The sequence below is a fragment of the Paralichthys olivaceus genome, chromosome 18 (assembly GCF_024713975.1).
Source record: "Paralichthys olivaceus isolate ysfri-2021 chromosome 18, ASM2471397v2, whole genome shotgun sequence".
Classification (NCBI taxonomy): domain Eukaryota; kingdom Metazoa; phylum Chordata; class Actinopteri; order Pleuronectiformes; family Paralichthyidae; genus Paralichthys; species Paralichthys olivaceus.
Window position 1 is genome coordinate 9,544,703 of NC_091110.1, and position 26,879 is coordinate 9,571,581.

The 26,879-nt window shown below is 40.7% G+C and overlaps 1 protein-coding gene across 27 annotated transcripts; it reads left to right on the forward strand.

Moving 5' to 3' along the window:
• Positions 1–26,607, forward strand: add1 (adducin 1 (alpha)). 27 transcript variants are annotated; one of them, XR_011239078.1, is made up of 21 exons: positions 9–175; positions 7,916–8,119; positions 8,581–8,743; positions 9,071–9,222; positions 9,857–9,937; positions 10,112–10,261; positions 10,362–10,505; positions 10,665–10,763; positions 11,223–11,396; positions 11,616–11,966; positions 15,170–15,265; positions 15,396–15,488; positions 15,881–15,898; positions 17,848–17,934; positions 18,757–18,913; positions 19,318–19,695; positions 20,904–20,999; positions 21,878–21,911; positions 22,512–22,527; positions 23,687–23,740; positions 24,249–25,707. XR_011239078.1 is itself a non-coding variant. In XM_069513234.1 (20 exons), exons 2-19 carry the CDS (start codon positions 7,925–7,927, stop codon positions 23,736–23,738), a joined length of 2,502 nt encoding a protein of 833 aa, XP_069369335.1. In that variant the 5' UTR covers positions 9–175; positions 7,916–7,924; the 3' UTR covers positions 23,739–23,740; positions 24,249–26,607. The 27 variants fall into 27 exon arrangements, 18 of the variants coding, with proteins under 18 accessions (XP_069369334.1, XP_069369345.1, XP_069369344.1 ...); XR_011239077.1 differs by lacking the exon at positions 22,512–22,527 and having other exon boundaries at positions 21,878–21,915; positions 24,249–26,607; XR_011239076.1 differs by lacking the exon at positions 22,512–22,527 and having other exon boundaries at positions 24,249–26,607.
• The last annotated feature ends 272 nt before the right edge of the window (positions 26,608–26,879 follow it).

Sequence of the window (26,879 nt, forward strand, 5' to 3'; positions counted from 1 at the left end):
CCAAGCAGGTTTGATGGCGGATGGGCGGAGCCACGACGCAGAGCCGAGCAGCGCAGAGATAAACCCGCTCTGAAGCCACCGGGCAGCGGATCAACAAAACACCCCGAGACGGAGAACACCACCGTCCATCTTCTACCGAGCCTCGTTTCTATTCCCCCGCGTCTTCACAGAGAGGGTAAGCCCGGAAACAGCCGCTCGTTGTCGGAAACAACATGGCCCATCTGTGTGTTTCAATGTTCGTGCCATGTCGGTTCAAAGTGACGAGCGCGCACTGTGATGCTAACGTGTTGTGTTTGCTCCGTGGAGATTTGCTCCAGCTGGTTTTAAACCGTGCAGACGATCATCCCTGTTCTTTGTAGAGTTGTTGACGGTTTCTTGTGGAGGAGAAAATCAGCCCAGGGCCACGGCACGGTCGGTGGTGTACGCGGGTGTGTCTTCACTCGCTCCTGGTGTTGTTAGCAAGCTGCAGAGCAGGGCCCGTGTTTGCGTTGTTTTACATCGGAGTCATTGGATTGTTGTGCTGCTCAGGTCGGTGCAGTAACACACACATGTTTCTGAACTCTGTGTGTTGTTGTTGATGTTGATGTTGTTGGAGCAGGGGGATCTGGTTTGTGCTCGGTTGTGTGGTGATGGAGCAGTTTCCTGTGTGAGGTCAGACAACAGACACTATGTCCTGCAGACTGACACGCGTGGACATCGGGTTTTAAGTGGAAGATGGTTTTGCAAATCAGCACAAAGGAAATAGCAACACTGCATTAGATAGAGTAGGGTGCATTAGTAAGCCCCTTGGGACATTGCCTAATCTATGTTTACCATCTTCATGATATCTTCATGATTTGGATTGATCATGCAGTTTTCACGGGCTCTGGGAACTTGTGATGGTTCTTAGACATTAAAACGAGACCATGGACCCCCATCTGACAAGGTTTTATATGTTTTAGTACAAGACTTGTATGTAATTTAGCACCAAGACATACATACTTGTCATACATTCCACCACTTATGGATGAGATTATATTGAAAATAAATGATTCCCCCTCAAGGATCCTTTGGTGGTCTTTGTACCCCACTTTGAGAACCCCTGCACTTAAAGATCTTTAAAGTGAAAGCTGGTATTTAACCTGGCTGTTAGTTAATCTGTTGTTAATGGATTAATGTGTCCTGCTGACTGACATTCAGCTGTTTGTTATTAGGCTCAAACTGAAGAAGATAATGCTAAGCTCTTCCCGTGTCTAGCTTCTTTCGAAAGTGCACAGTGAAGTCATTTCCAATTCATACCAGTATAAGGATTAACGAACCAAACAGCCAAGATAAAGTGTGAGTACGTGTGTGAGTTAGATGGATAGTAACTCCCTGCATTTGGTAATTCTCTTAGAATGAGTGAAACTACCAAAGGAGACAGCCTGGCTCTGTCAGTCTGGCTCCATGTTGCCACCCTCGATACACTTGTACACTACTACACACATACACACTCCAGATACAGAGCTCTATGTTTGCTTTACTCCCACTCCCCACGCCCACACCCTTGACTGCAGTGCAGCTGAAAATGTGTTCCTCATTTTAAGTCCTCTCACTATATCACTCTTTCCTTCCTCCCTCTCCATGTGTGATCACTTAGCAGTGTTTCAGGAAGGTTTTTTTCTGTCAGAAAATGTAAAACAATCATTCTCAAGCTTGCATTCACACTGAAGGGGTCAGTAAATATCATGCTGGTATATGTTTCTGTGTTTGGGTCAAATATTTATCCAGCAGACGGCTTCACAGATGTGCAAATGATAGTGCAGGCCAGAGGATGAGATGAGGGAAACTGTACAGGGAGGGGTGTGTTGTTTCAGAGAGCCATCTCCCTCCACTATGTCCCATATGACATGCGACAGCCAGATAAACCTCAGGCCACTGTACTCGCCTGCTAACACAACACAGCATCTAGCCTAGCCCTGGCAGGCAGTGAGAGATAATACATTTTCCATTCTGACTGTCATCAGAGGTGAAGCTTACTTACTTTACGGCTAAGAGGATTTTTCCAGAGCTGCCATATTGAAATCAACCTGGAAGTTGTCATATTACTTTACAAACTAGTTGGGGATCTGATTTGAACTAAGATTTCTCTAAACTCTCAGTCAAGTTCCTCTTTGCTGGATGCCTGGATGGAATAAGAGTAAATGTAACTTAGTGGGTAGGTGAGTTAATGCTAATGTGACTCCTTCATTAAAGGTTTGGGCCAGTTCATCTGACTTCAGAGCAAACAAAGCTTAAGAAAATGGTCGTCATATGAGTCAATGGGAAAATGATCGGTTGGTGCAACCTCTAGCTGGAGAATTACATTAAATGGCTAATTGTCATTTATTCTCCAATTAACAATGCACCAAAATGCAGTTTTTATGCAGTATGGTGTGATTTACCTACTGTGGAAATATAATGGCACAAAAATCGATGCAGAGCATTATAAGTAATGTTGCTACAGGACAAAATCTCCATGTCTTCTTAAAGCAGTGTGGTTTGAAACGTGAAGTCGGTAACATACACATCGATTGGTCAAGTTGTAAATAACAGCACAAATTACTGTCTAGTGTGCAGGGCCATACACGGGGCAGTGCTAAAATGACACCTAAACCATTCCTACCAGTCATGGTAGTCTGACACACACACTAAAGTGCAGTTGCTCGTGGATTCTTCATCCCGAGTAATGACAGGCATCCAGCTCAGAGATATAAAGAGCCCTGCCTGAGTGCTTGTCTTTAATGTCTGCTAAATGCTTGAAACACCAGCTGTTCGCACACACACACACACACACACACACACACACACACACACACACACACACACACACACACACACACACACACACACACACACACACACACACACACACACACACTTACACAGAGACCAATGCAGACTTTGAGGCCATCTTTTTTCACACACAATGATCTTTTCATTAGCGATTGTTTGATTGGCATATTATTGGAAAGAACTGAAGGGGTCTTTATTATAGAGCTTAGTCATGCTGAAAAGATGTTTTAATGCAAGCTTCCGTCTTTCAAAAGATAATTGTGATAAAATTGGAGCATTCACAAAGTATGCAGAGCAGTGTAAAGTTTACTAAAAGCTATGCAATGGTTGAGCAGGGAGTCTGGTGCTCCCCTCTACATAGCATCTCTTATTTGTATTCTCTCTTTCTCATTACCTCATTTCTGCCTCCACAGAGAATGGAAACATCTGTATTGAGTGGTGTCATTTAAAGGTCAACACACAAGTCTGAGTCAGTCATGTGGAGGAAATCCTCCCCTTGTTCAATGCAACAGTGTCCTGTTCATTTTCCTCTTTGGATTTGTAGATGTTCATCATCCTTGTAGGCCGTCGCCCTGTTAATGCATCTTGGGTCATCCAATTATACAGATGTGAGTGCATCCAAAGTGCATTGAGGAACTATTGCTCTGACCACACTCCAATGGTGTTCTAGGCCACATCTGAATTGTGTACTCATTCATAATCAGTTGGTTCCCAAATCACGTAAGCTGGCTTTGTCCAAGATGTCTGAACATTTTGAAATGGCTGTGGGGCTATGGTTATGTTTTAATAATGTGTGGTTTGATTGGCCTGGAACACACCAACAAATATACCCAGTCTGTATTGTGTGGATTTCTTCTTTTAACTATTACACTAGACACTGGGAGTGTATTGTTACTTTCAACTAAAAACAACACAGTTGGTCTTTACAAATGGTAATGCTGTATGTGCTTATTTGCATATTTAGGGGAATTAAGACCTGTTAACATGTAGTCTCTCAAGATACATGTGAAAACACATTCTAACACTGGGTGTGAACTGAAATACTCAGAGCTGTACACTTGTGATTACTCAAGACACATGCTAATGTCAGGTGTGAACAGGACCCCTGATTGGTCAGGTATTCAATTCACACATGCAAGTAAGTGTTGGGTCAGTAGTTCCACTGCAGAAATGCTAAATATCTCAGAAAGCATTTAATGAGACATCATCTGTTAATACAATCTGCAAAAATAAAACCCACTTGAGTCAGGGTTGCAAGTGCAGATACCCTACCCAAGCTAACAGGGTGGATACAGACACTTTTTAAAATAATGCTGCCCAGCTACAATCGGGGGGAAATCACTGGGCTCAGGACAGGGTTCTGAGGTATACAGTATATATATATATATCAGTTTCCTGACAGTGAGATATATGATGTTCTCCATGTTGAGACATCCTCTTGGGTTTGGCTCCTGGCTCTTTCGGTGAAGCCATTAGTTTCCTGTGAATGCAACCTTTAGTCTAAGTAAAGCAATTTAAATTGCTGTCGTCCGCCACAAAGTTTATAACAGGCAGTACAACGAGCACATTCAGGGTCCTGTGGGAGATGGTGTAACCAACTGAAATGTTTTCATCATTTGGCTGCAGTTTCCCTTTTGATACGTTTAAAGCATGAATTGCAAAAACACAAGCTTTTAATGACAAATCAAAGTGTCCTCTCTGATTTCTCAGGTGGTTTATACTGTAATTCATGGATCCCTTCCTTTATCCATCATCACAATGTTTTCCTGTTGCTTAGAGACAAAGGGAAAAAAGGGTTTCCTACATTCGCAGTGAAAACGGTGGCAGAAATAGCAGCTTTAAATGTGCACATGCTGTTACATATTATGTCACCCCCAGTACACAGACAGTCCTCACAGTGTTAACTCTGCATTAGGTCTTCAAAGCATTACAAAGCTGCTATAGAAAGAATCTCAAACAGGGTGAATTTGTTGTTACTTTCGTCTGCTACTCCGACAACTGGCTTTAATTAAATAGGTGATTTAAAGAAAAAATTCTTCAAAACATTTTTCGTTCCTTTTCATGTTTGGAGACGATTAAATGCTTTTCAAACCTACAGGGCACCAGGTTCTGGTCAGAACAGACCTAGGACCAGATCCCAGAAAACATTTTAACATGTTAACAAAAAGTTAAAGTCTGAGAGGTTTTGCCTGTAATGTACAACATTTGAAGAGGGTTCAAGTTGAGAACCTGAGCACTTGCTGGTTGTCACCAACTCACTGATGCAAAATGACACTTGCCTCTGTATACACTGACATTTCTGGACTTGAGTTTTCAGTTTGAATCAGATCAAGTGCATTTATAAAACAGTAGGACGTCTTGATTTTCCTGCATTTCAGTGACAGTCCATGTGTTGTGATTATAACCAGGTCATGTAATTTGAATGAGATTGTTTATAACCGTGGGAACTCTGCAGTATTTTATTTTAATAATTAGATGTTTGATTTTTTTAATACAGAGTACGTTGAATGTCTTGAAAGCACTGAATAAGACACTGAGATATTTTGACTCGAAAGTAAAATGAGTAACACACCATTCTGCGCCTTGTGACACTGACTGGCTTCTAGCACACAGCTGTTCTTATATAACACTAATCTTTTAAAGGTTTTCCCAGAGTTGCCATGGCAATGTGTTTGGTTTCCATAGCGATCGCACTCCATAACAGGAGTGGAGGCTAGCCAAGCCCCCTGCACCTACATTTCTGAGGAGAGAAGTAGGGGTACTGTCTTCTGCACTGACGGAGAAAGCTATGTGCATCTGCGGCTATTGTTATTGTTACATTGTCCAGAAGAAATGAACCGTTCTGGAGAAGATGCACTTGGGCTGTCGGTGCTAAGGTGGTTTCTAGTATTGCACAGCTGGAGTGATTTGTTTTTAGATCCATAGTGAGGAAGAGCGCAGCAGGCAATTAGTTTACTCAAACAAATTAATTTCATAGAGCCAGTATTTTTTTAACCATTAACCTTTCCTGGCATCAGAGTGGAACTGCAGAATATTTTTGTTTGTTTCCCCTCGTCGCCATTACAGTTAAACACCAACAACAGGCAGCAGACAAAGCATAAGTGAGTCAAACCTAAGGGAATGAGACCCGACAGTCAGCCTTGAAGCATTAAGACTCTTCTCTTGTAAACCAGGCTGACAAGGGCCAGTCACTCAAAAACTGCAGCGTTAATGCAGAACATAAAGGAAACATCCATTTAGTGATTTCAATGTAGGAAGCAAGTTGTATAAACAGGAAAATGTGACTTTGTCTTGCCCCTAATGAGTGAATTTGGCAACAGAGCTAATCGGTAATGTTCCTATTGTTCTGTCAATAACGGACACCTAATCACTAATGAGAGAAACAGAAAAACAGAGCTTTCTTTCTGCAGTGATAGCTGAGAGTATGCAGCCTGTGTTTCTCATATCATCTTTCTTAATTGCAATTGTTATTATAAGGAAAAGTGAACGGAGAGGAGATGCCATGGTGAAGAATGTGTTTGCTTTTTTAAAAGTCCAACCTCAACTACTTCCTCTGTGGACAGGATTTGGATTTTCCTAATCTTTTGTTTTAAGATCTGGTCAAATAAATAATATGTTATTTGTTGTTTAGAATTTTATTATGTGATGAAAAATAGAACAATATTTAGGTCTTATTTTTGTGCCATGTCAACGTTTATAGCAGAACAGCCCATAATGACAAAAGATGAGTACCATACATCCTTTAATCTGAGTTTAACCAGTCATCCTCACTTTAAATTAAATAGAGTTTATGTAGTTCCTGTCCTCCATACTATTGCTGTCTTTAAGTTAAGTATTTCTAAGGGGGAAATCTACCAAAAACATTATCCACCTACTATTAATGAATCAACACAGACAGACAGAAATGTGGAAAGGTGTCCTGAGATCAGTGAAAACTAGTGGGTCTGATTTTTGTGTCTCAGACCACCAGTGAAAGTGGGCAGGGACAGAGTTTATGAGGTCTCAGTGTGATACTGGATGCTTTGGGTTTGGTCTGCAGTTGTCATGGTGGTTTTGGCTGAACATTTGTATTGATGCGCACTAATGGGCTGCATCGGTTTCAGCCAGAGCACCCCTCCATTACCCATGCATGCTTGCACTCACTAACATTTCCCTATGCTCAGAAGTCTGCCGTGTACTCCAGAGTCAAAAACTTGAGTCGTCTGTGCTGTGACTGACGGGTGGAGGCTATTAATCCTCACATGCACCCAGCCAGTTGGATGGACACAGATCTTTTAGAAATCTCTCACTCACTTTTCTTTATGGCTCCAAATCACCCCCTGTTGTTAGTTAACTCCTGTAGGGCAACAGTTGAATGGAAAGTGTGGTAATGTATGAACAAGGCTGTAATTGAAACTCAAATTAAATTTAATAAATTTAAAACATTATCCAATGCATCAATAGAATACCCCCCCCCCCCATTAGGTATTGGCATAGGCCCCCAAAAATCTATATTTGACTCTAATCAATATAAAGATGCTATGTTTGTTACAGCCCTGGATTACAGTAGCAGACAACACACCTTATAAATCAGATGGTGATAACAAACACTTCTTGGTTCCGGTGTTTTAAGGCTGAATGGTAAAAAGATCTTTTTCCTTTCCTGTGCTCAGCCTTGACAGTCATGTGGTGTTGTGGTTCCAGGAAGCAAAGTGTAGATCAATAAAACCTCTCTGGGCTGGGTAGTGCAGTCACATGACCATGACATCAAGCACCGGAGCCAGTGATTGGCTCTCTGGGCTAATGATCATCTTGCCATTTCCTCATTTACCAAGAAGAACTTTCTTATTTATTTCCTCTATCGAAATCTGGATATCTCCTACCTGATATTTATTGACATCTCTGCAAATAAATGAATACAATGCTATGAAATTCAATGTACTTTTTCTCCCAATGCTACATTTAAAGGAATTGTTTGGTTGCAGCTTCTACTATTTGAATACTGACTACTTTAGTTTTAAGGAACATGTGTTTGTGCCATCATTAGAAAAACGTCACATCATGCAGATTTAGGGAAATAGATGTACGGGTATACTTGTTATAAAGTGATCATAGGTAAAAGAAATTCCTTTTCCCTCTGCAGGAGGCCAGGATGAACGGCGATTCAAGTGCCGGAGTGGTGACGGCCCCCCCTCCCACCACTGCCCCCCACAAGGAACGGTACTTTGACCGTGTGGATGAGAGTAGTCCGGAGTACCAGAGGGAGAGGAACATGGCGCCTGACCTGCGGCAGGACTTTAACATGATGGAGCAGAGGAAGCGGGTCTCCATGATACTTCAGAGCCCGGTCAGTGGAACAGAAATATTAAATCTATGTGTTTATACATATTAATATTCCGATTCAGTAGTTTCTGTATCATGGATCAGGCTGTTAACACACGACACATTCCTACATTTGGTGAATTTATAACTATAACTTATAACTATGGTCCGTTGATAAATGCCCACTGCAATAAACAGCATTTTAAATGTGAATAGGCTTCTTTTTAGTGTAAAGACAGCAGCACTCTCAACATCACATGATGGATCCAGTGTGTTCTCCAATAGCAGTTTCCTAGAATATTTAGGACAGAGAGCTGCGCTGTGTAAAGGCCTATTGTGTTCGTGAAAAGTCCTGGAAATGGGCCCTAAATGGTGCAAAAGTCTTCTTTCTGTTGTTTTTGGGGTCACTGCGCCCTCTTCTGTTTGCTTTTTGCCCTTACATATTTTTTCTGTTTCTGTTTGTGTATCTGTGTTTATGACCGACAGGCCTTCTGCGAGGAGCTGGAGACAATGATCCAGGATCAGCTGAAGAAGGGGAAGACGCCCACAAGCCTTTTGGCTCTGCAGCAGATCGCAGACTTCATGACCACCAGCATGCCTTCCATGTATCCCGCTGCACCACAAGGAGGCATGGCAGCGCTCAACATGAGTAAGCGTAGAAGAGAATGTGTGTGTGTGTGTGTGTTGTGTGTCTTTTTGACCTCAGCCACACTATGTCTGTGCTCACAGTTAGTAATGCAGCATGTGACAGAGTTGGTATCTGGACAAAGAGTCCAGTTGGAGTCTTGTGAGCAGGATTTCTTTCTGTCCTGCTGTCCAGTAATCAATAATGTTTCTTATTTTGATATATACAGAGAGCTATATATATCTATTATTTTTGCAATCGTAGTGTCTCGTCTCAGCATTATTTTGGTTTCTCAGTCTCTTTCATGTAATTGAACACAGTCTTCCTGTCTGGTTCATCTCCTCCTCTCAGGTTTGGGTATGGTGACTCCCGTGAACGATCTGCGAGGCTCAGACTCTATCTCCTATGAAAAAGGAGAGAAGCTACTTCGCTGCAAGCTGGCCGCCTTTTATCGGCTCATTGACTTGTTTGGCTGGGCGCAGCTCATCTTCAACCACATCACAGTGAGATTCTTGATAACACAAGATACCATGTCAACTGACACATGCCAGCGGGCAACAGGATTTTAATAAACTCGGGCTCAAAAAAACATGAATCTTATGGGCTGCTTCTAAAAATGTCATGAAGTGAGTCTGGAGGAGCCAGTTTGAATGGGCTTGTTGCAGCTGATACAATTAATAGTTGTACTATTGAGTTCTATAATTTACAGGTTCTAAGTTTAGGTCTGTCAGGTGAGGAAATGATGGATCATCAGCCAATACTAATCACCAGGGGGAAACCAAAGCTCAGCTTTGTATTTAGTTTTCTACATTTCACTTTGTTCTTTAATAATCGAATCCCTGTATACTCTAAAGGTGCTGTGGCCTTTGTTTGTGAAATAAACTGCAATGGTATCATTGAGCAAATGTCAGTATAGTATATTAACCTTTTTAACCCATGTGGATCTTGGCAAATATATAATTTTATAATATATATATATAATATTCTTGATGCATTCTTGATGCATTCTTTTTTGGTTCCATGTAAATGTTTTAGTGTCGCAAACATCCTTAAATAATTGATCGATTGCTTCAGCTTAATTTGAGCCAGTATCCGTGTAACACTGTAATCTAGCTCGACTTTCTTCCTGTCTTGTAGGTCAGGGTGAATTCAGATGAGCAGCGGTTCCTTATTGTCCCTTTTGGGCTCCTGTACAGTGAAGTCACTGCCTCCAGTCTGGTGAGTATCTGTCAGAACTCTTTGTCTTTCTTCAGAAAATAAAAACGTATTTCTCTTTAAATTAATTCACCTAAAATATGGTGTGAAATCAAAAAATATGTTGCACGTTTCAAAGCTAAACTCAAACCTGTTATTCGGCTAATGCATTATTGTGTGACACCCCCTGCCTTCCAGATTAAGATAAACTTTCAAGGTGAGGTAGTCGACCGGGGAAGCACCAACCTTGGAGTCAACCAGGCCGGCTTCACTCTCCACTCTTCCATCTATGCCTCACGGCCCGATGTCAAATGTATCGTACATTTACACACAGCTGCAGGTTCTGCGGTAAGGGACAGTGACTACACAGTAATAATACGCAGTGTAAACAGACATAGGAACATTATAAACTTATGTTGTGTGGTGTTGTTTGTTTCTTTGGTTGCAGGTGTCTGCCATGAAATGTGGTCTGTTGCCAATCTCACCTGAGGCGCTGTCTTTAGGCGAGGTGGCCTACCATGACTACCACGGTATACTGGTGGATAGCGAGGAGAGTGCCCTTATACAGAAAAACCTAGGGCCTAAGAGCAAGGTAACAGCTCTGTGTATATGTGTGTGAAAATGAAAATAAGAAAAAACAAATATTTCTTTCATTCTTGAAGAAATGGTCTCATTTTGTAACTTTTTCTTTCAGACCAGCAGTAATATTTTGTGCGTGCTTGTCTAAGTTTGAATGTTTCCTGTGTCCCAGGTGCTCATCCTGAGGAACCATGGGTTGGTGACTTTGGGTGAAACAATAGAGGAAGCTTTCTTTTACACCCAGAACCTGGTCACTGCCTGTGAAATCCAGGTACGACACACACTGAGCTCTGTAAATCCTATTTTAGCGAAAAGCTTTTGGGACTGATTTGGTGGTGTTTATTCTGAAACTCTCACCATAAACGTCCGTTATCATCTTTTTTAATTACAAAGTGCTTTATTTACTTTTTTTGGTGCTCGCAACAATATCTGATTCATGTTTTGAACAGACAGTTTCTACTGTGCTATTTTCTATTATAGTATAACATAGACCACCATGTATTTTCATGTGGTGTCATGATACCTTTGTTTGTTTGTATTTTTCACAACAACTGTCTGTGTCTCCTGTCTCTCCACATCTTCATATATGTTCACTTTCTTCATTAATGTCTGTCTGTATGTGTGTGTGTGCGTTTTGTTGGATGTGGGTGTGTCTATGTATGTCTACATTTTTTTCCTTCTGGATCTGTCTGTGGTTTCTTTGTCTGTATCCCCCCATAATATTTTCCAGGTGCGAACACTGGCCAGCGCTGGAGGACCAGATAATCTGGTGATGCTGGACCCGGGGAAATATAAGTCACGTTCAAAGGCCCCTGAGCTGGTCGGCGACGGGTCCTCTACAAACCCCAAGTGGCAAATCGGGGAGCAGGAGTTTGAGGCATTTATGAGAATGCTCGACAATTTGGTAAGTACAAAAAAAGAGGAAAAGGGGCATACTGAAAAAAACATTTGGAAACAAAGTAACTGATCCATAGACGTCCGGGAACCCCTGCCTCTGGATTAATTTACAGCTACTTCCCCTCCTTTACGTGGTTAGAACTAAGAGGCTTTGAAATGTCCAGTCAGTTGTGTATTAACCATTTTCCAAACCTCTGCTGTTCTCTTCTTTCTTCCTGTTGTCCAGGGCTACAGGACGGGCTATCCTTACCGCTGCCCGGCATTGCGGGACAAAGGTAAAAAGTACAGTGATGTGGAGAACGCTCCCTCTACCCACGGTGGTTACTCATACGGGGAGGACAGCGACTCAGGCGCTCGCTCCCCGCTGAAACACAGCTTCCAGCGCGGCCAGCGTGACAAGACCCGCTGGCTCAATGCCGGTGGCCGGCCCGATGAGCCCTGCGAGGATGGGCCTGACGCCAGCAGCCCCAAGTCGAAGCCTAAGGTGTGGACGAACATAACACACGATCACGTCAAACCCTTGCTGCAGTCTCTCTCGTCCGGTGTCTGCGTGCCAAGCTGTATAACCAACTGCTTGGTCTGTGCCTACCTTATTGTTCATAGTATAGATTTTACAGCTACCTTGTTGGTGGAAACGGGTAGTTGGTTGGCATCCTGAGGTCCTGGGGACAGGGAGGATCTAAAGTACAGTACAGAGCTAAAATCTTTATTTTTGTCTTAAGCCTTTTCATGTGCTCACAGTCTAAAAATGTTACTTCTTGTAGGCACTTTCAAACTTTGATTTCAGACATCCTATTAACCCACCTTTCTAATGCAGTTACCTCAGCTCTTTTAATTCCTGTGTAGCACAGCTAAGATTATCTAATGAATCTCTTCAATCTGTTCTCCCTCCTGGTCTCCTAATGCTTCATGATGCCAGGCCAGCTCCCCACAGCATGCCCCACTGCATGTGTAGTAGTGAAATGCATTGTTGGTGTTGATGTTTTTCCCCAGAGGAGCGAGCAGCAGGGGTGTGGCATGAGTCCTCGAGTGGGCAGGTGAATGTGGAAAGAAGCTGTGATGTGTTGCCGCAAACCACATCGTTGCTCACCCTGTTAAACCCACTCCTTTAGTTTTTTGTCTATGCATCTTGATGTTGGCAAAGTGTTGTTGCTAAAAATGAGTCAGAGAAGAGATCAAGAAGAGCAAGTTCAGGGAGATTTGAGGGAAAAATCAATCAAACCTAAGTATGAGTTTGCTTATTGTGCCACTCACATAGTGTATTTATTAAAAATCTCATAAGATTAATATTCTCTGGATTAAGAAGGGAGGAGGCATGCGTTTCACTTCCAGAAAACTGCATAATAGACCTGTTTTGATAAGAAAACAATAATTAAAACAAATCAAAAACTTCAATTGCAAAAGATTAATGCATCCTGCTTTTGTGATGAAATTTTTTCTAAAATTGAGCTCAGATTACAGGACTCTCATGTACCTTGTCCGCTCAAGATTATCCTGCAGTGTGATGGATTACAGAGGAGTTCTTAACCCTCCCGAACTGTAGGTAGAATCATGGGGCTGCCAAAACGACGAGGAACATTCAGAGGTTAATGCCAGTTAGGGTGCTATTGTTGACATATATTCTAACTGACAGTAAAAATTTAACCTGAAGAATAGATAACCAGTGTTGACTGCGTCTTTCCAACAATTTTTTCATTTAGACTCGTTTCGTCTTCTTCTTATGTTTATTAACATTAGAGCAAGTTGTCGCTGTATGCCACCCTCCATTTGTCTATATTCTTTTTCATGAGTAGAGCAATAATAGTAATAATAGTGTGTGATGCACCATTCTTTTTTAAATATTGTTGTGTGGGTGTGTAAAAGACTCTGCGAACGCATATCTGAGAAAACGTTTGTGTTGCAGCCTGATTTTTAAAACTCCTGTAGTCTGAGCCCAGCTTTACTTCTGCAACTTCCAGTTGTTTCCGTTTTCTCTATTATTTTTGCTTCCTCTAATTTCTGGTTTTAGTTTGATTCTGAAAAAAGTTCAACTTCAAAGCCTGCATGAGTGGATTTTGTCTGAAGAGAAAAAAAAATGACGAACAAAAAGCCATGAAATTTGACCTGACTTTTGAATCAATTATCTCCTGTTGGGAAAGTAGGAAAGGTTGTGTTGTGAGACTCTTTCTCAGTGAGTATATCATCTTTACATGTTCATCCCATTCCCAACCAACCCAACCCAGCTACTTCCATCAAGAAAACCTTTCCTCATCCAGCCCCCCTGGTTTCAGCAGCTAACCAGCCAAGCTTATAGTAAACACAAGAATGAAGTCATGAGCTTACGCTTTCCACTGCAAATTACATGCTTAGTTTATAAAGGTCAAGTCAAACGTTTTGCATGGAAGCTGAAGATTTTGTTTGTATACTCATACGCTGCTGCTCATTCAGTTTGGTGCAAGAAATGGGTGCAGATTTTGTTTTTATTTCCCCTCAATCATGCTGAGCATTACCAGGTTGTCGATGGGGTATTTTAATACGAGAATATTTAACAAGACAACAAAAGGTTTCGTCCTCTGCAGGACAGATACACTCATGTCTTACATTGTAGCTTTGTGACAGTAGCTGTTATTATTTTTGTCCCAACATGGGCGAGTGTGCTCCGGTGTGTTTCTCTCTCTATCTCTGTCGTCCTTGTTGTCGTATATCAGCCTGGGAAATGACTTTGGTGATGCCAGCTCACCCCTCACTGCCACTCTCGCTTCGTAAGCCAGCCTCATCGTCTAAGTCACCCAGCCACCCCTCACCCCCCCTCACCTCTCACCACCTGCCCCCCCCCACCCTTTCACCTTTTTTGTCATTCTGTGATGTTGGTCTCCTTCTGTTTTTTTTTTATTTGAAACTGTAACAGTACATCAATGATGATGACAAATGGTTGTTGTCGTGCAAAATGTCTTTTCAGCATTATTGTTAAAACATAATGGCTCTTTTTTTTTTCTTAACCTAAATGTTCCATACTTTTACCCCCTTAAATGTTACCTTTCTAAAGCTGCCTGTTCTTCTCCATTTGTGAGTTAGTGTAAAAAGAAGACTTCCATACTAAGGACCTTCAAGTCCTGTTTCTCTTGTTTTATCTTTCATAATCTCAACTGATTTCTCGTCTCACAATGTGCAAGTGTTTCCACCTTGATTCCTTTATTATATATATATATATATATATTTATAAAAAGATCCACTTACAGTTATACTTTGTATAATAAGTAGCATCATCTATAAATTCAAATCAGATTTAAATGTATTTTGTTACATGCCCCTGACACATTTTTTAATTTGTCTCTGGGACAATTGTTTGGTAAAAACACCTAAAATTAGATCTTGTATTGTTTCAACCCTAAAAAATAACATAGGCTCCATTTCATTTGGTGTTCAAATATCAAAAACACTCTCCTCTATTAGATTGTATCATCCCACATTACCAGGACAATAATCATGGGCTGATGAATTAGCATCAGTGAGAATATGTTTTGTGGGAAATTCTGTAGAACTGCCCACCGCTTAGTAAACTAAGGTTTAAATGAAACGTGCTTTCTTCCGTGTTCCTTCATCATCATTGGTTCCCTTTTTACCTTAAGCGCTTTTTATTTTACCGTCATCCAACTCTGTTCATTTCAGTTCAGCATGATTCTTGTATTGTGAAGCCTGCAAAATATTTTGTCTGGATCTATTTTTGGACTTGGGTTTTCATGTCAGTCTCTAGACTTGGTTTTAGTTGTTTTTTTAAAACACGTTATTTGGTGTTTACAGTGGTCAAAGGAAGATGGCCTCCGCCAGGCTGCCGTAGCCAATCAGTTCATCCCGTTGAACACCAACCCAAAGGATGTCCTGGAAATGCGTAATAAGGTAACAAGACCTATTTTCTGTTTGCTCATTGATGCTTTTCTGGTTATTGGCATCGCATTAGAATAATGGTAATGATGAATGCTCGTTCCTCTCGTTCCTTCATAACGTGAAATGTTGTCACTTTGTTTAGATCCGGGAGCAGAACCTGCAGGACATTAAGACAGCAGGACCCCAGTCTCAGGTTCTCTGTGCCAGCACCGTTGGGGAACGCACCTTTACCCAGGTCAGTCTGTGAAGGCACCACATTAAAAACCACCGCCACAACTATCCTGACCTGGAGAGAAATATCTGTCTCATGCAGATGAAACAATTGAAATTTTGTCTCCTCTGTTGAGCTACAAAAAAAACCCCTAAACTACAAATGATTCTTTCCAGGTCTGGAGTCGACCCTCGAACTAAAACGCTGCAATCTGCATTCTTTTTGTATGAAGTTGCCCTCTACACTGAGCTGTAAAGAAAGAAATTGGTTGCAACTAAAAATATTATTTTATCTGCTCCGACATCAGTATTGTCAAGGAGAATCTTCCTTTATGAATACTAAAAGAACATGTCCTCCATGTTGTGTACCAGAGCATGGAGTGACTTTGTAACTCTGACATTATTTTCTAACCACAGAGATTGTCAATGTGGCAGGTGAGTAACATGTGGGAGAGGTAACCTCACTCTGCTCTCCAGACCTGCCAGCTTCAGGTTGTCTCCATTTTCATACATCAGGGTTTTGTTCTGTTCAGTTGTTCAGAGATTAGGCTGTTACTTATCCTCAGCATTTGGTATCTTGAAATCTTCAAGAAAACCCCTGTCACTGTTTTTTTCCTGTGCATGCATCCTTTATCTTTTTTTGAGAGGTACAATGGAAAACACAGAATGAATGCTTAAAATATTGTTTTGGGTTTGGTTTGGTTTGCATGATTTACTCTTCCTTGGAGGGGGAAGTACATTTTTTCTAATTGGCAAGATGGACACAAACACCATGAGAAGCGGAACACGGGCAAATTAAGTGTGCCTGAACGGTCAGTCTGCAGACTGGGTTGAACATTGTCTACATCAGCTGATAACTAAAGCAGCACAAGTGGGTCTAACCATGAGTCAAAATTTGATAATAATTTTTATTTCACCGTATTGGACTGAAACACAGACACACGGCACAGGTCTGTCATGGCAATTTGTACACAAAGTCAAAACACAACGTTTCGTTGCTGTAATGTTTTATACCAAGCGGAGTCATAGAGCTTTTACATCGAAAAGTTGTGAACTTGGTTCTAAAGGTTGTGTCTATTGCTTAACAAAAAAAACACCAAATAAATTATTCAAACTTGCATTTAAACTGCACAAGTGAATAGTAATATAGTTTCATTTTATGAAAAACATTGACTTTAATATCATTGCAGATAAATGAGATAGGATGAACTCAGTTTTCTAACTTCACTCCGCACCATAGACCAACTAGAACTGAGGACTCACTAATGACGAGGAAAAGTAACTCTGGAGTATTAACACAGGACAAGAGAATGGCCCAGTCCAAACAGGCAGGTTTAAAGGGCAATTGTGTTAATCTAGTTTTAGTTTTAAACTTCCCTGGCTTGTCAGTGCCAAAACCGAAGGAGACCTTGATGATCTGATATTTCACTAAGGATCAGACTATATGAGCCACATGCCGCACAGCCTTCTCACCTCTTGTGAATAGTTTCTTTATGATGCATGCTCCTGGCTGTTTGTTCCAAGACTGCTATGCTTTTTACAGCCCCATCGCTTTTCCAGAACCATCTCTCTTTGCATGTACCATCCGGTGTTTATGTACATATAAACCTGTGTGTTATGTGTGTATGCAGAGGTGGAAAGTAGTATGTCTTCTTTTTGACATTATTAAGATAAGTTCTGTATTTTTCATGTTGATTTTTAAAGGATGCTGCTACTTTTGAAAAGTCAGGTTGACAAATCAGATCAACAGTTTTTTTTTTTTTACCAGGATTATACAATACTCACCTTGTGTTTTGTTACCGAAAGGAGACCTCTTAAAATTTAGCCCCTCAACCTTAAAATTTTAGTGATTTTGTTTTTGTGCGTATTCTTATTACATAAGGGATATGACAAATCGGCTCTCTGCAATAATTAGAGATGTTTCTCTAAGTAGCTATCAGAGCCTGACTGATATATCATTTGGCTGATTAAAAATGAGCCGATACGTTTATTGTCAAATTGTGAAAGATCAAACCTCAATTACATTTCTTTGTCAGAAAGGTTGAAAAAAAAAAAAAAAAAATGTTGATAGATGTATCGGCCAATATATCCTATCAGATATAATAATAATTATTTAAATAATCTATATCATCCAGGCTCTGGTTGCTGTTTATGTGACATAGATCATATTTAACTAATATCAGCGTAAGTAACACTTAGGTAGGCCCATAGTTCTCATTATTGAGCGATGTCTTTCCACCTTTGTGAGTGTGTGAGCTGTGGTATGTTTGTGAACTTCTGCTCACACTCAAGCCTGCCTGACAGACTGCTAATGTGACTGTGCTGGTGATTAAGAGCTGGGTTGTGCCCCTTCCCCCCCCACCTTACTGGGTTTACTATTGCAGGACGCCCCTCTGTCTGACTGTACAGATACTATTGATGGCCTTGATGTGTCCGAGGGGTCCTATAGTCCTGCTAAATCAATTAGAAAGGTACTTAATGCTCCAGTCACAAATACCATTCACCCGTACTTCACACCATCCTGCAGTCAGGCATTCCTCGCTGAGCCAGCAGACACTTGATATCTGAGCCTGTGCAGATGAAGTGCTGATAGTTCTAGGATGAGGCAGTTCATTATGCTTGTTATAATACAGTTGTGACCTAAACTGTTTATACATTGGGTTGTTAAATTGATGCTTTTGTGGCAGCTATGAATCTATTGCGACCTGTATTTGATTTTCACGATTTAAAAAAAAATGTATTGTTACAAGTTCAGGTGATCAGGTGCTAGATCCAGGAAATTAGGGGTTTACTGCATAAATCAAACACAATTAAAAAAGACCTGATTGAATTTATTGCATTTTATAAACGATTTTGGTTTGAAAAGCACAATTATTGCTTTTCGTTAGTTTAATGCAGTTGTGCCTTAACTAATATTCTGGTAATTTACAATAAACCTTATTTAAATTTGTCTTTAGTTGACTTTCATTTAAGAGTGTTATTGTAAGGAATGAAAAAAGGGAATAACCCTACTGTTCCATAATAAAATAAGAATTAACCAGTGTTATCATAGCATGTGCTTCTTGAATTTTGAAATGGCCTTTTTGCTCTAATTTTTTGCTAATGTTGGTACGTCTGCTCATGCTGTGTAGTATATAATCAGGTTTTTCACACTTTAACTGTGAGAGAAAGCATTTCACACTGTGGCTATCTTGTAATAATATTTAATTCTTCCATGTGCGACCTAGAGTAACTGTAATGCATCCCAAGTCGATGTCTCATCTTTTCCCAACTTTCTTCTGTGTGTCCTAAAGGGGGAGCTCGTGACTGCGTCCAAGGCCATCATTGAAAAGGAGTACCAGCCAAAGGTCATCGTCAGCAAGCAGGGTCCCAACCCCTTCACCAAACTCACTGACAAGGAGCTAGAGGAGTACCGCAGGGAAGTGGAACAGAAACAAAAAGGGCCTGAAGGTAAACATGACAGAGGATGAAGGAAACTCAATACGGAACATTCTTTCTAAACCTCCTCTTTGTAACGACATGGATCTGAGTTTTTTGTAGGCAAACATAAATGGCGTGAACAATTTGTTTGTGAAAAACTTGCATTAGCTGATATTACTGAGGATCAATATATCGGTCTGATTGTAATTTATATTGGGGCAGATGAGGGTAAATTACACAGAGAAAAACAATATCACTGTGCTAAATCTACACTGCAAGCATTGATACAAGGGTCATTGAGCTGTGATAATTTCACTGTATCTTGAGGGGCCATCATTTGATATAAAGGGGGAAAAGATCCTTGAAAATCATGCAAAACTCTATTAAACTTGAAATTGGCCAAACTGTGATATTTATCTCTCCAAACACACAAGCTCATGGATTCACAGTGCAGGGACAAGACGCTAGTAGGGAGGGATCAGCCGAATCCTGTCCTGAAGCTGAGACACCCCCAAGAGGTCAAGCTTCCGTCTCCACATCTCTACAGTTGGAAACTGACTCACTCATCTTAGAGAAAGTCCCGCCTACAGCAGCCGTAGCTGCTACTCCGGCCTCTGAGCAGACTACTTTTTCCGTGGGCCTCTCCAGTGGGGCAGAGGCGACCCGGGATGGCACTTCATCTGCAGGGACCCTAGCAGATGATGTTTTTTCAGCTCCAGATTCGCCACATAAAGAGTTCCACTGCGCTGTGCTGCGAGCCCTCAACAAGGAGCCGTCAGTGGTAGAGGCAGCTAAGGCGGACCAGGCTCCAGGTACACCAGATGAAGCGGAGTCCTGCCTAAACTCTGGCCTTCCGCTTCCCTCCTCCCCTGCTCAGTCCTGGTCCACCTCACAACATGCTGCTATACTGGGAATCTGGGCATCCCCCCGCCTGCTGTGTCCTTTACTTTTTCGTGGGGTTTGGAGTTTGCTGCCATTTTTTTTTTTTTTTTTTTTACATGTGCAAACGCCCTCCCTACCCACAGTTCAATCTCTTAAAGCCTCTGCTTGGTTATTTTTCTCCCTGATCCCTCTTTTTGATGTCTTGTCCAAAGGTATCAGAGCTCTGGCAGATCAGATACCTTTCTGCAGTTTGATTGGAGGAGTAGCTGAAGAGAGAGGAGGTGCTCATTTTTGAGATGTGAAACCCATCTCCTCTCTTTCAGGATGCTCAAATCTCAAGTAAAAAAAAAAATCATGTTTGCCATGGAGTGTTGTGCTACCATTTAACAAAGCTGTGTCTGAGCTCAATCATCCAATCAGAGCATCTTAAGTGTGGACTTGAATAATGGTGTCGTCCTTATTTTCCTGCTAACCTGTCCTGACAATATCTCTCTTGTTGTCTACTCCCCTTCTTGTGCCTCTCACTGTTTTCCATTGAAATTAATGATAGTTTTGCTTTTGGGATATTTGATGGTTCATTTTACTGGGGTTTGTTTGAAAAGGTTTGCAGTGTCCTCTGGATTATTGCTTCTTCTTGGTTTGGTCCTGTGTGCTGTCTTCCCTTTTCTTTGTCTGTTGTCAAAAACGAATCATACATTTAGCCAGTTTCAGTAAAATTCAACTGTATCGAAATAAACTATAAATTAATTTTAAACCAGAGTACACATTCAGAAGGGTGCATACCTCCGCCAAGGCCCAACAGTCCCCTTACGAAACCACATTTAAATTCACTAGATCCAGATTTTTATTTGGATCAACACTATATTGCCCACATAAATATCAGTCACCTAAAAATGACTCGAAAAAGGCCCTATCACACAGTGTTGGTTGAAGTGAAAAACATTGTCCCCTGGTCTGGATTCACACCAAAAATGTATGAATTCTTCCTTGGGCCTTCTAACTAGCAAACGACAAAAACAGATGAAAACGTGACTTGGCGGAGGCAAAAACCCAGATCAGGTTGTGTCTTGATTTCATATTCCCTATTAATTTGAGCTTATTGATTCTTACTATTTTATTTCTGCTGATTTCCTTCCAGAAGCAGACCCAGAGCAACTAGCAGAACCTGTGGAGGAGCCAAAAGGCCAAAAAATCACCTCCACACCCCCCAGCACCCCAGTCAGAGCAGAGGAAGGTACGTTGATCTGATGTATTCAACTTACCCGACCTGGTCCTGTGTGGTTCAGCATGGCTGGGTGGTTTGATTCTTTCTAGCGTCGACACGGGGAATGCAGAGGCTCCTGCCTATACACCTGCCTGTCTGTCTTGGGGTCTGTTGTTGTGGTGGTCTTTAATAATACTACTACAGATGCTGTGCTGTGTTTTCTGTAATAACAGGCCAAGAGGTTTGGGGTATTTAATCAGACTTATGCTATAACAGATGGATCACTTCAGGGGAACATAATCATAACAAAGCTACAGCCTCAATTTCAGGAAATATTTAAGAAAAGCTACAAGTGACACTGAAAAAAAAGATTATATATATAAATATATATATAAACATACATATGAAAAACAAGTATATTCTGATACTTTAATGGACCCCAGTGCAGACATTTCTATTTTTGTTCTTTTACTTTTTGTTTTTTTCCTCTTGGTCTTTATTACTATTGGATTACACCTATGTCAGCAGTATCTTCCATGATAATACTCAGACTAGCCTCAAAAGAATAATTGACATCATCACACATCACGTTTTCTTATATGAGCTAAAGTCTGCAAACAGCAAAGTTATCGTCAAAGGGAGGAAAGGGATGGGTGGCTTTGAACGCAGGTGTAATCTAATATGGAAAATGTTTTTATATAACCTGTCTCTCTGTGTACAGTATCTTTTTTACCCCTTCACTTCCATTCTCCATCTTTTGGGGTCTACTAAGAATGGTTCCCAACCATTCTTTTTTTTATTTCATTTGTTTCCTTTTTTTAATTTTAACACAGTGCCTGTGGTTTGATCTGCATAGACATTTGTTTCTACTTGTGCTTTTTCTTCTTTGTGGCTGCGATTACAATCAGGAGATGGAAATACAAAAGAGTACCTTTTGCCATAGTAAGTACGTACAGTTCCACCTCCTCGCCACCCTCCTAACTACCTGTCACCCCTCACACCTGTGTTTGAAAATTTACCCTTCTTTTTATCTTTGCATGGCTTCAGTAGCAGAGCTGTTCTCTGGTCTCAACTAACCCATATGCCGGGATTTGTGACTGTTCAGTCGGTCTTATCTCAGTTCTCTGACCTGCTCTGAATCTGTCTCGTGTTGATGGGGGTTATTTCAGAGCTCCTCTGTCTCTCATACCTCCAAATTGAATGATAATAGCAATTAATTGCAAGAATAAGTGATACAGTGGGGGGCACCCTGGCTTAATTTGTGTCTTAGCATCCATGTCGCCATCTTTATATGCACTTTATGGATGGAAAGCCTTCCTAAAACTAAAATTGGAGGATGTTTCTGAAGTAAACCTCACAACCCAACTTTGTAAGTTAGATAACCTCTCTTTTCTTCCTGCCAACTATTCACTGTCAGATTAACCAACCTGTTTAGCACATATGCACATTCTATCAATGTTCTATGACTGTATGTATATGTCTGTCTCGTGGAAAATTACAGGTAACGTTTTGTAAAATGTGTTTTGAATGTTTGTATTTCAGAGGAGTCCTTTACCAGGTACATCGGTGCTTTCTGTCGGTGTGGCTTTTCATTGGCTTTGCTCAGACTCACTGTTGGTGTTCAGCTTCATAGATGGTTGAAGCCTGAAGCTTGGCTGTGTGAGGTTCAGCCTTCATTTTATCTGTGTACATTCTTTGGCCTCATCTCTGCTCTGACAGACATGAGATGTAAAACGAAGACTGGTGTGTGGCATTGTCTCAGGTCAAAGGTTGTTTTGTCGCGCTAGTCTCCGTAGCATGTAAGCGGAATCAGAGCTGTAGTTGTGTTGAACCTGACAGCACGGTGTGAGCCTTAGGCAGTGGTTTGAATGTTGTGTGAGCAACTGATCCCTGGAGCTCAACTGATCCAGACCTTCTGGATCAGCACCTGTTGCTTCTTTAACTCTCTGCTTTTGCGCTGGAAGTTTGATTTAAAGGATGAGACAATTACTTTAATAACTTGATGTAGATAGAGACTAGAAAAGCCTCATTAAATCAAAGCTGGTACTTTGTTAGCTGATTTCTGAAGTCTGACTCAAATATACAAAAACAATTTTGTTTAACAGAGCCCAACCAATTTTGTCTTTCACAAACATACTAGCACCTGTGTATTTTTCGAGATGTGTTTTTATTTTAGGTACAGAATAAACAATGCAGAAAAGATTTGCATTCATGTTTACACTTTACATAAATAAATTGCTAATTTATTAGTTGTATATATTTAGTTTTAATAGGTGGTTATTCAAATTGAATAAATTCAACTTAAATACATGTCCTCATCCGTGAACGTGATTTGTGCCTGAGTCACATCATAGGTTTTCATTGGCAATGGTGGTAAAGACAACAAATCCCATGATCCATTTTATTATGATTGAGAGACCCCTAGTGACCTAAATTATTAACTTTATATTTAAGCTGTATCAGTGTAATAATGTAATATCAAGCCATTATATTTCTTTATCATATCATTACCAATCCCTAATATTGGTTTTGACAAGTCCAAACTAATTTAAGTTATTGCTCCTTTAGAGCTTTGCCAGCTTTGACTTCATTTACCTTTTATCACCTCTCTGAGCTGTAAACTCACTTGTGTGGCTTTTTTTAATTACAACCAAAACAAATATTCAAGTATTTGAATATTGTTTTGAAGACTTTCACTTTTGTTTGTTTGTACACAGGGTGCACATGAGCAAGGGAACTGCACTCATTAAGATTTCCCTGGTGAAATGAAGGTAAAACCAAAATGCAGTGAAAGAATAAAACCCTGATTATGAAGATATTTTTTAATGTTTCTTGTCGTGCATTACAAATGTGATGAGTAAAGATAAGATAAGCAGTGTTTGCTTTTTAATAGAAATAATGAAACTTGGTTTGGCTTTTGAGATGTCAGGTGGATTAATTTAGTTGAGCTTGTTTTTAGAAATGTCCTTTTAGTAGAAGGGTTGCCTCTGGAAACGTTCATCTCTTGTTCTCTAAGGCTCTTTTAAACTGAAGAGCTCTTAATTATATTTTTGTGTAGCTCAGAGACGATGTCTTTAAATGATTTCTGTGTATCAGTCTCATAGATGCTCTGAACTAAGACAGCATGGTTGTGGAGGCTTGTTCAGTAGAAAATCATGTGGATGTTCCAGCTGATCCGGTGGTTAGTCTGTATTATCCTTGCCGATGTGTACGCTCAGCAGCACAGTTCCATCCGTTTGTCCTCTGAGATCAATATCTTTCCATCTTCCCCTCCACCAGAGTCCTTGCCTGAACAAACCTTTAAGGACGAGAGTGATGCAGCCACCCTGAGACAGACCCTTCCCGATTTAACGCCCGACGACCCCTCCGACGCCCCAGCGCTTCCTGCTGAAGAACCCGCCTCCGCCCCTGCCATCGCAGACGTGGATGCAGCCGAGGGCGAGGAAGCTGCTGATGCTGCTGATGCTGCTGATGCTGCTGATGCTGCTGATGCTGCTGATGCTGCTGATGCCGCTGATGCCGCTGACGCCGCTGATGCCGCTGACGCTGCTGATGCCGCTGACACAGGCGACCATGAAGGTGACGAGTCTCCCAGCAAATCACCCTCCAAAAAGAAAAAGAAGTTCCGCACTCCTTCCTTCCTAAAGAAAAACAAAAAAAAGACAGAGTCGTAGATTGGGAACGTCGGTGCAGTCCTGAAGGCTGACGTCTGCCTCTTTTCATTTCTGCTTTTTGTCCACTATCGTATCACCCTTCGAACAAGCCACAGTTACACACATTTATGCTTTTTGTTGTTTTGATATCATTTGTCGTTGGCTTATTAACCTATTTTTCCTCGTTAGCGCGTGCCAATTTTGTATACAGTGTAAAAATGATTGCATAAAGGTTTGTAATTACTAGAGGCTTTTAGTTGTGAGAGATGCATTCAGTCTTCAGTCTGGCCTTTCACGCATGTCTCTAACTACAGGCCCACAGACTTGATGTGAGGTTTCAGGGTTTTATCACCCTCATTTTTTTAAAGAAAAGGAGAGAATTACTAAACTGTTGTAACCACTAGAATGTATTGGGATTGTATCAAAATGTCTAAGTGTCTTTAAAATACACTGAAAGAGAAGCTTGTACCCTCACATGTAACTGGAGGTTAACGCTGATGGAAAGAACTACAAATTGCATTGTGCTGATTTAACCTCTGAAGCTGTGCATTCATTTTAATCACGTGTCGACAGGAAACTCAGTTAAGATACTTTCAGCGGATCATTTAGCCATTGAAAATGTAATCACACAGAATCCATATTAATGTCTTCATAATCCAATACTTTATCTGCATTCAGCCTGAGAAACATCAGAGGTTTTGTTGAATATGTAAAAATCTTTTTTCCCAAATGAGTTAGCACAGAACTAAGGCATGTTATATAGGTCTGAATATGATGTGGTTTGATTAAAAACACACATCTGCAGTGTGAATGATCCCTGTAAGTGTAAGAGAGTGTTGTGCTTGCCCATTATTCACAGGGGTTGATGATGTATTTGCTACTGGCTCGTAAGTCTTTAGTATGGAGGAATGTGTAAAAACAATCTCAGTTCATGGGTTTTGGTTGTCTTTTTTGGATTGATTGCAATTAATGGTTCTTGACTTTGTTCTAAATGTACCCTCTGATTTCTCTGTTTCTGTGAAAGGCAGAAAAAGACAGATATGCTTTTTATTGTGTGAGAATACATGTTATTTTGTTCTCGAGTACATCCTTTGTTTTTCTTTCTTTAAAACCTCTTGCGCTTTTTCCTCACAAAATAGATGAGCCATAATGACTTGCTGTGAGAGAGCACCGTGAACCTGCTCGTTCATAAACCACTATCGCACAGATGGTCCCAGTCCATCGTAGAGGTAGATGCAGATGTGGGGGAGCATATAAATGACAAAGTCACCAAGCTGCATGATTAATCGTACTTCAGAACTGGACTTTCCTGTGTGCAGCTCGGCTCAGAACAAACAGCCACTGAATACCTGTTTGTTTCCAGTTGCAGTAAACATGCACTGGGGGAGCAGTTCCCCTTTTTATTTTCTCACAGATGTGTAATCATTAGTGTGACTGCAGTTGAGTTGTGCTTGAGGTTACAGGGCATTAATACCAAGGCCAGCTCCATGCGTTGCTTCCTAACTCTGTTTATTCATCCTGTGGTAGCCAATGATTAGTCCTCAGTCAGTCTAACTCTTGGTGAAGTGAACGACAACACTAACAGGAAACTTCACCTACTCTGAGATGATTATAAACATCAGTGTTAGTTCACTGCAGGTGTTTTACCTACAGAGCTACATATAAGCTGAGAGCTCCTGAAGGACTGCATGTGTAGAGTGTTTAGAGCGTGAACTGTCCTGACTAATGACCCCTTTTAGTTGATTTCTATTTAAATGTAGCTCTAGTGTGCTGATGATTATACTCAAGTCCTTGTATTCATAGTTTTCATCTGAGTAAACCACAAGTTTATTTTATTTTACCCCTCAGATATGCTGATTTGTGTTCTGTTTCAGCTACTTCCAATTTAAATGTCTCATTAAACATCTGCAGACTTAAAACTTCCACCTCTCTTTTCTCATGCTTCTGTCTCTTTTACAACCATGAATAAAAACACTTCATTATCATCACTGTGTTGTGGTTGTATTGAGTTTATGTATTGAATTTGTGAGATTTATCTAGTGAAAAAAATGGAAAAACATTAGTATTGGGTTAATATGCAATCTTATATATATATGTGTGGGTGTGTTCATTTAAATTATTTGTTGTATATCTTGTAGTATTTTTTTTAAGGCATTTTACTCATAAATACATGAGGAATATATATATATATATATATATATATATATGTATACTTCCATCCTTCATATGACTATTTATGACAGTATTAACCTAAAAG